The 15,649-nt window shown below is 35.5% G+C and overlaps 1 protein-coding gene across 1 annotated transcript; it reads right to left on the minus strand.

The window, feature by feature from the left end:
- Positions 1-1,876: 1,876 nt before the first annotated feature.
- LOC107047107 (fatty acyl-CoA reductase wat) lies at positions 1,877-15,398 on the minus strand. Its single transcript, XM_015269843.2, has 9 exons — positions 15,042-15,398; positions 5,369-5,697; positions 4,387-4,635; positions 3,878-4,023; positions 3,689-3,798; positions 3,348-3,543; positions 2,757-2,996; positions 2,395-2,652; positions 1,877-2,318 (listed from the first exon to the last, which is right to left on the minus strand). The coding sequence occupies exons 2-9, from the start codon at positions 5,672-5,674 to the stop codon at positions 2,219-2,221; spliced, it is 1,605 nt and encodes a 534-aa protein (XP_015125329.1). The 5' UTR covers positions 5,675-5,697; positions 15,042-15,398; the 3' UTR covers positions 1,877-2,218.
- Between the last annotated feature and the right edge of the window lie 251 nt (positions 15,399-15,649).

Genomic DNA, 15,649 nt, shown 5'->3' on the forward strand with positions numbered 1-15,649 from the left:
GTGTTTGAATAAATTTTTCGATACAACCTTGTGTTTATCTTGATAGGCAAGATAATGCATTCACCCTGAAAATTGAAAGTCAACTTTTCATCATACCTTCGGGTTTGAAGGTCTCCTTAACATTCTTAGACCATCTTTAACGGTATGTTTGAGGCCAAAACATATCTGTTTGTGCACATTTATTTTTATAAGGAAGGAACAATGACATACGCAAAGCCCTTGCGGCAAGGACACCTCAAAACTGTTGAGATAAGCCCGAGGACAATTGCATAACCCTTTTACTCCGCCACATCATTAAGTGAGATTGCGGAATATTGACAGATGCCCATACGCAGCAATGGGATCTTCCAAAAATGGCTCGACATTTTAATGAAATAAAACTCTTCATTACAAATTTTATTGATCCAAATAGAGGATTATTACATCTTAATAAATACGTTTTCTTCGTCGTTTTTACAAGATTTTATTCCTAACTACTAATGTTTTTATTCGGATGAAAGAAATCTTTATTTATAGTCAAAGCACTATTTATTCGATTCAAATAATGTTTTTTTTTCATGTTTTTTTTTTCTGAAATTGGCTGAGAAAGGCGGAGGTGGATGATGTAATGAAGTTTAAAGATTTTCAGTAGATTAATCAAAAACGTAACGGTCCGGTAATGGTGGGCTTCTCCAAATTTGTACCCAAATCCCCCAGACACTCCATAATTTATTCATTCCACGCCCTAAGGTATTTCAGTTGTAACAGAACACCTTTTACGATTTCAATGCCCTACGAAGGCGGCGAATGAATTAGTGAGAAACAGTCTTTTCTATCGGTATCAAGCATCGAGGAACTAGTTAGGATCACCCCGAATGCACGGATTTCACAGCAGATCCATAATTCTTGACGGATCAACGTTAAGAAAAAAGCTTGACATTTTACAAAGATGTTTTGATGTTTTTCTTCGTAATTGGAATTTCATATTCGAGTTTAGACATTTTCACAAATAACCTGTTCGGGATGGTCGACTTCCACCGGACTTCCTCCAAAATTTCGTAATGAGTTACTCAACGCATCAGAAACAACGGCAGAAGTGGATGTGTCAACGGGAGATTTAACCTAATCTCAAAGTGTCGAAATTTATCTGACAATTCTTTTCTTTCCGTTTGGGTGTCTCTTCTATTTATTTATTTTGGACAGTGGAAAAGTGAAATCCTACGAAATGACAACCACAACCTGTTGTTCTGCATTCATTCTAGTCAATATCTATTTTTAGATATCTTTGAGAATGTCAGTATGCAGACCATCGATAACTTATGAAGGCATTCTTTTTCATTGAAATACGAGAACAATATAAAGCAATCATGACCTGCAGCAATAATCGTTGAAGGTTACAGCTCCATAGCCCATTAGCATCTATGAACACAAGTGATGATTCTCGTTACCATCAATCAACCAATAACGATAAAAACAAACTCCTCTGAATCGTTAAAAAAACATTCATTTAATATGAATAAGACAGGATACGAGTAGATAGTTAAATATAAACAGTAAGCGCTAGCAGAACTTCAACTAAACTTCGTGTTTAAACTTTATCTAAGGCATCTCCTTCACAGTTTTCCATGAATTTCAAGAGCATGGCGCCTAATGATGACCTCACGACTTTTTACCCCACAAACGTCACTATCGTGGACAAAATTCTCCACAAGGATCGAAAAATAAAGTATCACAAGCCAAGTTTGCATGTCCGTTAACTTGTCTATCAATGTCATTGAAATGTGAGAACGATGTACAGAATGAAAGATCGCAGCTCCATAGCTGATCAACACCTATGAGCACAAGTGACGATTCTCTTTACCATCAATAAACCAATAACAATAAAAATAAACTCCTCTGAATCGTTAAAAAATATTCTTTTAATATAAATAAGGCAGTATACAAAAATACAGTTAACAATAAGCAGTAAGCGCTACTAGAACTTCAACCAAACTTAACAATAAATTCTCAGCACAGACAGCTGGACTAACTTTACAATAATTAAAATGTACAATCCTAACTAATTAGAGAGGTATATTTAGTGGAGCTTGTGCTTAAACTTTACCTAAGGCATCTCCTTCACAGCTTTCCATGAATTTTGAGATATTGAGAGCATCTCACACGAAAAACATATCGGTAAGGCAATGAATCCTTGAATTCTTCATTGATCATGACTCGTAATGATGATTTCACGATTTTTTTATCCCACAAACGTCATTATAGTCGATAAAATTCCCCACAGTGATCGAAAAACCAAGTATCCCAAGACGAGTTTGCATGCCTGATGAATCCAGTACATCCTGAAACGAGAGAATTACTTATTCATCATAAGTTTATGACGAAAATAGACTCATAAAATTTTATAGAGATGCTCACCTCTGCCATTTGACTCTAGCCTCCGGCAGAGTGTCCAGCGGATCTTTGATGAGGTAAACTCGAATGCCTTGGAGATACGTCTGGAAGTATTCGTCCCAAACGAGCTTCTTCATGTCACAGAAGAATAGCTCCTTGTCTTTAGGATCCAACTTCTTGACTAATGCATTCACACGATCGTTTCCAAAGCTCCATTGCTTCGTTGAGAAGTAATTCAGTACGTCCATGAATTTGTGAATTTTCTTGTAGATTTTTAGCAGTCTAGAGGAAGTCAAGATATCATTAATTCATTAATTGCTTTGCTTCGGGATGTTTTGTTTGTGGAATCGAATAAAGCCATTTGAGTTCTTGTTTGCTGTACCAACCTGGGTCGCTTTCCCATGCATACAGTAGCAGCATCAATCAGTAATGCGGGGAGAAGATGGAAGAAGTAGATGAAGAACAAGTGAACGATTCTGTGCTTGTTGTTTCGGAAACTGTAGTACCATATTGCTCTCACTGTGGGGTAGTGAATTCCGTATTTTGCTGACATTACTTTCAGCTCGTCGTAGGTTATTGCATTGTCCTGGGATACGTAATTGTATACTGGAATTTCTGTTCGGGTTCTGAAATCCACAAAATAGTCTTCTTTACTATAAAACGTCATAAAGATTCATTTATTCATTTTTATTTTCAAATGAATTCGTCGCACAATTTTTCTCCAGTTTTTCTCTAATTGCAGGGTAGAAATTTCTTGTCTTCTCAATAGAATCATCATTGACAAATCAGAATTAAGGATTAGCGGTCAAATAGTTTGGATGGATTTCGATACAACTTCACAAAGTTTCATCTTTTATCGATATATATATATATATATATATATATATATATATATATATATATCGATAGTATATCAACAAAATAATGCGAAAGCGGGCAATTGTATATCCTGTAAACATGCAGGGTCATCTATTCACCTGTACGTTTCGGCAATATCCCAGGCACTGGCAAGTAAGGCATTGACAACCATGTCTCCAGGTACCACATTAGCATGGATCGAGCCGTCGCAGTGCAGGGATCTGAGGAGTCCAGTGCCAGCACCTGCTGCTACCCCAGTTGGACCGTACATGTTATCGATCCATCCTCTGACTGGCTCCTTGTACGTGGAAATCACTGGAGACGAAAACCATTCAAATGAAAACGGACTGTTAATCATTTAGGACAGAATTGAGCTTCCTGATTTTTTATGTTTTTTATTTTTCAATGCATTCTTTTCAATGCATTCATTGTACAATTCCGTAATGAAACACATACTTACCAATGGCAGGTCGGAAAATTCCAATCGGCATACTCTCAGCTTCTCTTTGTACTACGTTCTCAGCCACTGCTTTTGTGAAAGCATAGGTGTTGGGCCATTTTCCCAATAATCTGAATGGAGAAATGGAAGCATCATTAATCGCTGAAACAGATTTTAAGAATTGGGTTTAACTGATTTTTAAAGACTTACTGGGGGGTGATTTCCTGAGCGAGAGTTTCGTCCACACATTTCATCACTGTTATCAGTTTATCAGCATCCATCGGGGGAGTGTAGAATTTCTCCTCGATTTTGGTGTGTGTGCAGTATGCATAGGCGGTGGAAACATGTACGAAAGACTGTAAACAACATTTGATTTATTTATTCAAAGGACTTCATTCCGAGTGGAATTGAATGCAAGACAATGCAGAGGTCTCTGAGAATTAATCAAAAGACTTTTTTTGCCCTTGTAGTTCTTCCTGAAAAATATCCTTTGATTAATGTCTTTACACTTCTTCATTGCCAAGATGTTTGCAAAGTACTGAATTCCAGAAGTAAAGTACCATGGATAGTGGCTTTCAGTAAAAATTACTGAGAACTAGAACTTTTCCTCCGATTCTCAGCCAAATTTCACTGGAATCCAGTACTTTTTTCAAAGTCTGTTATTGGAAACCAGAACCTTTTTTCTTTATGTGAACTTCACGATTGAATTGCTAAATCACCTTGAGTTTTGACATTTGTTTCGACATCTGTATCACCTCCCGAAGGCTCTCAATGTTAATAGACACTGCGAGATTGATTTTCTCATCGAAACTGAGGGTTGCTGCCACATGGAATACGATGGAGACTTCTCGTAGGAGAATCTGTCTATCGGTGTCCGAAATTCCGAGATTTGGGAGGGCACAGTCACCCTCGATGGCTACGATTTTGTGACGAAACTTGGGGTATTCTTCCTTCAACCTCTGGAATACCTGGAGACATATAATAAATCAATTAATTCGACTACACAGTTTAGGAGATAATAAATAATGAAATGCGGGCTTCTAACACGCGAGGCATAAAAATTGAAATTTAGTGAAAGTATTCCTTATTTGATTCAAAAAATTAATTAACAAATCATTTCTTATTTGATTCAAACAGTTATTGTTGCCTGCATCAACAACATATGAGAATAGAAAAACTCAAGAACTTATGGGAATGAAATAAATTAAGTTGTTTAGATTTTTTTCCGGAAATCCATAGGGACTAACTTTTGAGTCCGATTGTCTTGGGATGTACCTTAAGGTGTAAGTTACATGGAACGCGGGATGCTATATGCTATCCATTAACTTTCCGGACTTCTATACGAGGGAAGCAGATAAATAATTACAGGGAGAAAATTATTTGGTGAATTTTAACAACTAGTAGTTGAAATTCACCAACTAGTTGTTGAACTTCAACAACTGGTTGTTGAAATTCCCCAACTGGTTGGCAATTCATTTTTTTCAACAACTAGTTGAAATTCACTAAATAATGTTCTCCGTCCATCAATTTTTTTTCCCTGTGCGGGGATCAAAGACTACTGTTCCCACGCGCATCCCAATGCGTATGAAGTGGCGTTCTGCGCACACAGAGTGTACGTAAAATGCAATTTCACCCACAGCGTGATGAAATGTTTCATTTTCCAATAAATTTCCTCAATCTTTCGTCTTTGCATTTACTTACTACATCATCAAAGAGTGCCTCAGTCCTCTCGTGCGTGTCCTTCCCCTTTTTCGGGCGCACCAGAAGATAAATAACCGAGATATTTGGACAGCTCCTCAACAGCTTCTCGATGATCAATTTTCCCAGGAAACCAGTGCCCCCGGTTATGAAAATACTCGACCCAGTGTAGAACTCCTGTATCGGCGTGAGATTGATATCCGATATTCGCGATATCTGGGGTGAATATTCTGTGGGTGTACCCGCCCGTGACCCGTGCTCAGCAACGGCTACATCTTGTCCACCCGACTCGAGCAGTGCCTCGACCATTTTTACGGGCTCGACGGCAGTATCTGAAATGCGGGTAGAGATCAGTCAAGTGGTTTGCAGTCGGATCACGTACGAATAGGACATTCTCATCCTGATCAGCGAATTCCAGTGTCTTGGGGACTTTACAATGAGTTTTGAGTGATTTAAGAGGAAATTTTGATGGATTTTTTATGGGAGGGAGTGAAGAATTGCAAAACTTTCTCACGGTAAAAATAAAGGAGTTGAGTTTAAACTTTAAAGATTGGAATTTTTTCGTTGTAAATTTGTTGTAAATAGCGGTATGACAGTTGCAATAAAATGTCAAGTCATGTTTGATGAAAAAATCAATGGAACACTATAAATTTCAGGGGAATTATTCCATGAAAATTGATTGAAATGAGGGGAATTCAGACGCTTTGATAAATGAAAATGATGATGAAATTTAAAATTTCGTAAAATGTTTAACAATAATTAATCAATGCAGAATAAAAGTCAATTTTTGTTATTAAACAATTCTGTAATGTTCAGAAAATTTACAGAGAATTAAAATTTTTAATTGTTATGGCGATGAAAATTCTTGAAAATTATGCAAATTCAAATTAGCAACTAACATGTGATTCGACTAATGGAAACCCGAATACTCTTGAATTGTCAACATAAATCAAACATTTCGCAAACAATTCGATCTTAAAAATGTCGTACAATTCTCAATTAAATTCCCATAAATTCCCAACAATATAAATAATTCATATCATTAATAAATGATTACCCATTAATCACTTAATCACTATAATCCTGAAATATTTCGTGTGAAAGTTGATCGTGAACTTCCCGCAAGCCCCCCAAAAATTTTGAAGGACCTGTGATGATCGAAAGTTAATATTTGCACGCCCCACATGCGTCTCTCAGCTGCACTCGAGAAAATCTGCTTTCTCCACTTGTCCCTGGGATGAGGTAACTCCATGCATTAAGTAAAAGTGTTTAACCAGAGAGACAATCCAGCCTCCACCAATTTACAACATCAGTAGCGTAAAAAATAAAATTTGCATTCCCATGGAGCTCAAATCCATGGTAATTCATCGCTGATGATATTGGTGTGAAGTGAGGGAATAATAATACCGGAAGTATAATACGTAAAATTGCGGCGAATTGACTAGGAACTTTCACCTGTACGTGCGCAGAAGGAGTGATTGAATGTATGGACAAATGAACATTTATCTCGAGTTCAACGATCCAGTGGAACCGGTCGCATAAGTTTCATTCCCGAATTTGTGTGGATTACAGAGAATAATAGGTTTTTATTTTGAAGGACATATCACTGATTTTCCGGAATCTATCACCAATTATTGGTGATACTGGATACTGAGTAGAATGACCCTGATTATACCAAACAAAACAAGCTTTATTTTTAGAGTTGATTCTCAATTTGAAAATCAATTCAATCAATTCAAGTGTTTCAATTTTAGACTTTCAGGACATCCTGTAAAGAAAAATTTTAAGTTGTGCCCCGAAAGTCTTGACTTGAGGCACTCAAAAGTATCAACTTGAGTCTATGAAAATCGCAAATTAATGACCTTCGAAAGTCTCCAATTAAAATCTTCAAAAGTCTCAACTTGAGATTTTTAAAATTTCTATTAATAACTTGCAAAGTCTCAACTTGAGACTTTCGATGCTCTCAACTTAAGAATTGCAGACCTTTTTTATTCAAGAATTTAACTTATGGTCTTAAATAAATAACCTGAGGTCTTAAATTCAACTCAAGAATTTAAGACCTTTGAAATCTTAAAATAAAGTATTATTTTTGGATGCATCAGTGATATTTATCACTAAAATTTTGTGTTAGATTCCTGATTCTTAGAGACGGGCCCTGGAAATTAGTGACAATTTCACTGGAAATAAGTGATAATGTCACTGAAAATTGGTGACAAAATCATTCAATTTCATAATTTTGCAACCACTAAATTTCATAATAGAGAATCCCTAACAATTGAGGATAAATTCCTGAAAATCCATGACAATCCCGGACAATCAGTAACATGTTGACAAATGAATAGAAAAATTTCCAATAAAGCGTTTTTTTCCGAGCTGAACTGCGTCCTTTCCCATTGATTGAACGAAGAAAAAGAGAAAGATTGAATCAAATTGCAGATTAAACTCCCACAGTCGCAAAATTGAAAATTAAAGTTTAAAGATATATCCTCAATCCATTTCTTTTCCGCGAAGGAATGATGCAACGCGAAATGAAGCGTAAATCAATTCCACGTGCTCTCTTCTCTATTTTTTTCCGCATACTGAGTACCTCTCATTCTGATTGGAGTAAAAGGCCACCGGTGTTTATCCAGCGCTCATTACACGATCTGAAATACGGAAGAGGCCGAACTTCGAACGTTACGTAAACCAGAAGCGGGCCAAGAAGGACCTACTTCCATAGTTTTGCGGAGAACGTTCGATTTGTCACGTCTCTTCGGCGAGAAGAAATCTATAATTGTGACGGTGAAAGAAAGATTTTGGGATTTGCGAGAAATTTTTGAGAAATTTCATCATATTATTGATGAGAAATGAGAATGAGAGTTAACAGAAATTGAATAAACAGTTTTTTATTTTAATTTTTTATTCAAAGAGTCTTTCAACTTTGATTAAGATTAATAATTAAATAATGCTAATTTATAACTGATTGCTTTATCAACTACTGCACTGTTAGATGATAAATTATTCATAGATTTTTTCCCGAATATATTGAAAAGGAAAAGATTCTAAAACAATTGTAAGAAAACCGTTTTGTGTCTGTGGAAGAAAGATTTTGGAATATGGGAGAACTTTTTGAGGAATTCCATTACATTATTGTTAAGAAATGAGAAGATGAATTAACAAAAATTGAATGGACGGTTTTTTATATTAATTTTTTATTCAAAGAGTCTGTTAAATTTGACTAAATCTAATAATTAAATAATATTAATGCGTAACTGATTCATTCATCAACTAATGTACAGTTAGATAATGAATTATTCATAGACTATTCCGCGAATACACTGGAAATGAAAGAATTCTAAAAAATTTATAAGGAAATGATTTTGTCTCTTCGGTGAGAGAAATTTAATCATTATAACGGCCGAAAAAAGATTTTGGGTTTTGCGAGAACTTCTTGAGGATTTCTATGACATATTTGTTAAAAAATGATGAGAAGAATGAACAAAAATTCAATGAACCGTTTTTTATTTCATTTTTTTATTTAAAGTCATTTAAATTTGACTGAAATTGATCATTATTATTCATAAACAAACGCACAGTTAGATAATGAATTATTCATAGATTATTCCGCTAATATACTGAAATAAATGGAATGAAATGAAGGGAATCTATCATATTTATCAGAAAATAATTTGGTGTCAACGTAAATTCTTCGACAATAAATTTTACTACTCCATGATTGAATGGAGATGTGAAGAAAGTGTCATTGACTTCATTCTTGACGCAATGATTACAGAGAATTGATCTACGCGCCCTAGTTTTTCTCACCTGACGTTGACGTAACAGTGATTATTTATGCAATACTAGGAAGCAGATTGTTCATTTGCTGATCCGTGCTAAACCAGTTCTGTTTTTCTCCTAGTTTAATCACACATTTTTTTACAATATAAAAAATTGAGTCTGAAAGTGCTCGATTCGTACCCTTTCGAGGCTGGAGCAATGTTTGGAAGTGAATGCAAGAAAAATTGAGTCTAAACCACAGGCACTCGAATGATCATTCTTTTTTCAATTATGGACGAAGTTATCTCATTCATAAAATACAATCCTATGATGACCCGTGGATAATGAAGAATTCGGTCATTTCATTTGGCCACCGCTGTTGCCAATAGTTTCCCTCGATCATCAGAACAGTTGATTTCATATTGCGTTTCCCTGTCAGTCTAATAAATTACAGAATATTCAGTGCCAAATTACATAGGATTTTCAGTGACATCTGAAAATTCCAGAATATATTTTCCTGAATTTTCTGGTTTTCTATTCATTTTTAGGGAAAATGGAACTGAAATTTACAACTCTCTTTGATTTTTCCACGAAATTCTGAATTTTCATGACGAAATTCGTTGAAGTGTCAGTGGTAATTAAATTCGATGAAAATTTCCAAAAAGTATATCGGAAATTTCAGACAAAAATTTTAACAGTTCGATTGAATTTTCAATGGTACATTAATATTCAGAAACAAAAACACATAAATTGTCAATTTTTCCCTAAATTTTCCAGAATTTTCTAAATTTTTACGAAATAATTGAACTGAAAAATCAAGTATTTTCTTGATTGTCAGATCACTCAAACAGAAAATGAATGGAATATTTGATTTTTCAATGGCAAGATTGCCCGAAACTTCAGTGAAAATTAAACTCGATAAAAATTTCCGAAATGGGTAATTTCTCCCTCCACTAGTGGTTCTACCGCAAAAATTCGTAAAATATCCATAAGAAAGCGTAAAATACAATGCGTTTAAATGCCATCATCAATGTGATATATTATTTTTTACGATACAAGTGAAAAATGTACTGTCTGGCGGAACGTAATCGTAAACAACTACTTTATTTCACTTGTATCGTAATATACTTCAAAAAATTAAATTAAATTACTAAACTTTATCACTTTAAATTTCGTCACTGGGTCAGCTAACGTTCTTCATCACCTGAGCCTTGGCTTAACGGTCCGGGCCCTCTCATCCCGCGCATTTAGAGCTGAATATCGACTTTGGTTTCGAAGAATATTATCGCCTCGGGCTCTTCATTCAGATTACACCGTAAGCCGCATATAATAACGAATCATGTGACGCCGGAGATTTTCACCAGAGGAACCAACTCCTTGTGGGTTGAATGCTCCATAACGGGAGTCTATGTAGATTGAGCATAATTAATGTTTTTATATTAATGGCGAACCTATCCAAGTAATCGATGGAAGACACCAATAAATGTTATCGATTCTAATTTTAAGTCCACATCACTAACCGAATAAATTGCAAAATAAAGAATATTAATGCTAATTGTTTGTATGTTCACAGAGTCCCCAGTGAATTCCACAATTGCGAAAAGAGGATGTAGCAGCTGTGAGAAATGCCTGAAGTCACCTCAAGATGTAAGTAAACTCTAAAACTCTTAAAAAAAACATGAATAAAAATTTAGTAACGTCCATTCATGCGACTTTCACCTCCGGATTCAAAACACTGAATGAAGAGGAATAGAATATGACAGTACATTCACAAAGCCCAAGGACCAACGAGTCGATTTACCAGATGCAATACAAATTTTGCAGATAGAATCTTAAACAAAATTATTGAATAATTGATGCTACTGCTGTTGAAGAATGACGCATCAGTGACGCGTGAAGTTTGAAGGGTGCACTCTCCTTGCCTTTGTATCCTGTATGCAAAACGGCTTGAGATACTCATCCCGACGGGTACAAAGCGTGTGTCCAATTGATTAGCATTATTGACAGCGTATTTATGAATTTTAATGTGGGAAAAACCCCTCAGGCTCCATTCTCTCCGCCCAGATTGACGGTGTCACTTTTAATTGATAGTAATTTCCCTCGATCATCACGGTTCATCAGCGATTTAATTTCAATCGTTAATTATTTAGATAATTATCGCTCACTCGTGCTAATCAGCTTGATTGCTGAATCATTAGGAGAATCTCCGCTGTGAAAATTCTGTTCACAATGTTGGGAGGATTATTTGCAATTGTAATACGTATTCAGCTCATTTTACATTAGTGTCACTTGACCACCACTGGTTTCACCATTTTATTTGTTCGTGTGGGAGTGCATTTTGTTATCGGAGGTATTAGTCTCTTGGACTATTGCGGAACCCGATAAATTAGTGGTGCATTACTTTTAGGGGGAAATTTTCCACGAGAGTTTCGAGATCCGTGAAGAAATATCACGTACGTAACAATTCCATTGGAAATTAAATTGAAATGCACACGATAAATTAGTGGTGCAGGTTTAGGGAGAAGTGCCTCCGGAGAGTTTCAAGATCCGTGAGGAAATATCGTGAACGTAACATTTTCATTGGAAATTCAATTCTATTGTAGTTGTATTAAATTTATGGTACGAAATTCCGCGGTTTCACTGAAATTTCAAGGGATTTCGTCATTGAAAATTCACAATTCAATGAAAAAATTGATGGGAGCTGTCAATTTTAGTACAATTATTCCGTGGAAATGAAGGAAAATCAATTAAATTTGGGAAGGTATCCTGGAATTTTCAATTAATTGACAAATGAAAATAATTTACTGCAAAATATTCATGTTTTGTTTGAAACTTTAATGAAAACATGACATCCTATTGCATTTCTATCAGATTTTCTTAAATGGAAATGTTCAAAAGAAAATATCGCATACAATATTAAAAATATTTATGTGAAATGTCATATCAAGTGACAGTTTCATTGAAATTACAAGGGATTTCGTCATTACCAATTTACAATTTGGAAAAAATTGATGGAAACTGTACATTTTAAATCAATTATTTAATGCAAATGAATAAAAATCAATTGAATGCAGGTGAATATATTCTCGTCTAATCAATCAACTGAAAATTCAGCGAAATTTGGCAGTAAATGTTCACGTTTCAATTCTAAATTCAAATAATTTTCGAAATTCTCGTCTTCCTGCAGCTCAAAAATTCGGAATTCTATTTAATTTTCAATGAAATCTGAAACTCCCTGATTTTTTCAACTGTCAATGACATTTCGATTATTTTTCTATTAGTGTAATCACAATAAATAGAACAAATGGTTTAAAAATATCATAATCTATTGATTTCGTAATTTCCAATGGAATTCTTTTCCTGAAGCAATTTTCGAAATAAAGCCTTGAGACTATTCAATATTCTTACAAACTTGATTAGACTATGAACAAATGTCATTCGTTATCTAGACCAACATCTCATAATTTCCAATTCACAAAATAATATTAGAGACATGAAAAAACACCGGAAATTTTCGAAATACTCTTCGAGTGGATCGTCTCTCGCAAAACCGCCAATGCGTCATTTCTTTATCGTGCAATACGACCACAAGTACAACTATTTCCACTCAACAAGCATTACCGAAGAGTGCGCAGTAGTTTCCAGACAAAAGATAATTCCAAATATTAAAGTTGAAATTACTGACATAAAAGGGATTCAGCGCCCCGTGTGTCATATTAACCATGAATTATACTAAAAATGTGAGACTCGGCTTAATAAATAATGCAGATAGTGTTTTGCACGGGATACGTTGAGCAACTCACTGAGGACTCGTCAATATCATCGTTGTATCGCTGAGTGACAATCTAAAACCGAAAACTTCTGCAATAGACGAAAATTGACGCCTGTTATTTGATAGTTTGTCCTCGGGCAGTGGCGCGTGTTGTCTGGCATCGATAGCAACGAGAGTGTAACCGTGAACACGATGAAAATATTTAGAGGAATAGTACCAATGGTTGAACCTGAATCATGAATCGAACAAAAGAAATTCAAGGAATTCTCGGGCGTTTCGAATCGTGACGACAATTCGGAGTTACGATACAGCCGGGCACGTTCGAATTTTCAATTGTTGGTGACGAGAGGAGATACTTTTGCGCGGACAATTACTGGCGGGGAAAGAAGTGGAGGGAAAATTACGGAAAAAGTCGAGCAATCGGGAGAAAAATGCGAAACGAACGGTGAATGTTCTTCGTTCGCTCCGAAAAAATTGGTAATTGTCAGGTTATTTATTCTGAAGTGGACGGATTTTAGACAGAATTATGCTAGGGAATGCAAACGTTTGGAATTTTGACGAGAGTGACTTGAATTCGTTTTAGTGAAAAAAATCTTGAAATAAATTCATAAAATAGATTTTTTTAATAGATTTTTTAAAATTTTTGTTGGATTTCACTAAAAATCCAATGAAATTGGGATTTTCGAGCAATAGGAAAACGAGATTACTCCAACCAGGTTGAATTTTCAATCGAAATATGAATAATCAAGACCAAATCATTAGTGAAACTGTAAAACGGTTCAAGTCGATTTAGCCGTTAACTGTTTTCGAGGAATATCTCCGAATCTAAGGGAGATACCGAAATTTTTGTTATGACCTCTTTTGTAGAGTCAATTAAGGACTACAAGAAAGGTTTTGACACAATTTTGGCTATCTCTCTTAGATTTCGAGATATTCAATGAAAACGAAATGACGCTGAGTGTTCGTGATTTCTAATACGTTTTTTGGGATAATTTAATTAAAATGAACAATTTCCCTTAATTATTCCTAAACAATTTGAATTTTTTATAAAGAAATTCCTTGGTTTTTCAGTAAAACAATGACACGGTGAGAATTTCCAAAAGTGTGCAGAAGTTTCACGCAAAAATGATTAACAGTACGATGACCGGTCAGGCAGTAAAATTCGCGGAGGCTTTGTGAATAAGTTTTCCTCTCCTCTATGTACATCGTAAAATATCGTAATGAGAATATTTTCTTTATTCTTATTGTGAGGAAGTTCACCGTTAAAGAACAATAAGAAATTCTTGGACAGGTGATTACTATTTTCAGGAGAGTAGTATTAAATTCCTTTTAGCCAGAAAAAAATCATGAAATTGTCGATTTCCCTGAAAATTCATTAGAAATGCGAATTCTTAAATTTGCTTGAATTTTCGATCAAAACTTGAATAATCACAACCGAACTACGCTGAATTATTCTGTTTCATTGAATAATTAAGTTAAAAAGAACAGTTTCCATCGGTTTTCCACAAAATGTTAACTTCCCAACACCGAAATTTGATTAAATTTCAGTGGAGCCATAATATGACTGCAATTTACAAGAAATGTCCTAGTGATCCCAGCAGAACATGATAGGATAATAAAAAAACTTAAACTTGTTTGAATTTTCGATCAAAACATGAGTATCCAGAACCAAACTGCGCTGAATAATTTTTTTCATTGAATAATTAAATTAAAAAGAACAGTTTCCATCGATTTTTCCACTAAATTCCTAACACCGAAATTGAATAAAATTTGAGTGGAGCCATAATATGACTGAAATTTACAAGAAATGTACTATTAATCCCAGCAGAAAATGATAGGATAGTAAATCACCGCGAGGTGGTGTGACTAATCTTCCTGCATCTTCTGCCCATGCACTTTCGCTGGAATCGCGATAATGCGAGCTATTAGAGCCATTAATGGGGACTTAATTATGAGGTTCCGAGAGTTATCAAGGTTTTGATCAACTCATCGACTCGTGACAATGTAATTGTGATTGTTCTGATGCATCTAGTCATTGGAAACGCGCTTGTTTGCGTAATTATTATTCTCTGGGATCAGTGAGACACTTCGGGTTTAGGATTTTAATGTTGACGTTTTGAATTACATTTACGATTAGGTTTCACTCACCTTATTCGTGCCAAAGCCAAAAGCCTCGCAGTGCGTTCCCTATCGCACTTTCTCCAAGGTCTTCTGTTTGTTCTTCACTCGCGAGTTAAAAAAACTAATTTCTTCGGTGAAATTTTGAAGATGACAATTACTCAAATCGCTTTTTTTCGAGGCACTTCGTTGTTTCCAGATTTTCTGAATTTTTTCTTTGGAGAATTTCCTAGACGGTTGGAAAATGGGTGAGGAGTCCCCGATTTTTTGAAAATTGTGATGCAGTCCTCTTTCGACACTAGACACACGGGAATATCTTCGCCGTGAAGAGGTCAACCACGATGTGGACTAACTACTTGTGGTACCTGTGCTCAACTGAGCCCGAGGGAGGGAGTATTGGGTAATGGGTGGGGATTCAACACCTTGTGCTCTGTATTCCTGCTTGGCTGTCAGTTGGATTCAAATGACTAGACCCTTCCTCTCCCACTTCCTTTCTTCTTTTTGATAAGGAAATTACACCTCTAATGTGCATGGAGGAAAAAGTTTCCTGACATCAAGAACTGGGTTCTTAAAATAAGAACCGTTGGGGGTAACTCAATTGTGGCGTAACACGTAACATTTTTTTAACATTCATTGTT

The sequence above is a fragment of the Diachasma alloeum genome, unplaced genomic scaffold, assembly GCF_001412515.2.
Source record: "Diachasma alloeum isolate Michigan unplaced genomic scaffold, Dall2.0 Dall_scaffold_00183, whole genome shotgun sequence".
Classification (NCBI taxonomy): domain Eukaryota; kingdom Metazoa; phylum Arthropoda; class Insecta; order Hymenoptera; family Braconidae; genus Diachasma; species Diachasma alloeum.

Coding starts and splice junctions, on each gene's coding strand:
- LOC107047107 (XM_015269843.2), bottom strand. CDS start 5,674: ATGGTCGAGGCACTGCTCGAGTCGGGTGGACAAGATGTAGCCGTTGCT. Junction 3,799..3,877: donor GCTCAGGAAATCACCCCCCA/GTAAGTCTTTAA, acceptor TTCTCCATTCAG/ATTATTGGGAAAATGGCCCA. Junction 2,997..3,347: donor GATATTGCCGAAACGTACAG/GTGAATAGATGA, acceptor TGTGGATTTCAG/AACCCGAACAGAAATTCCAG.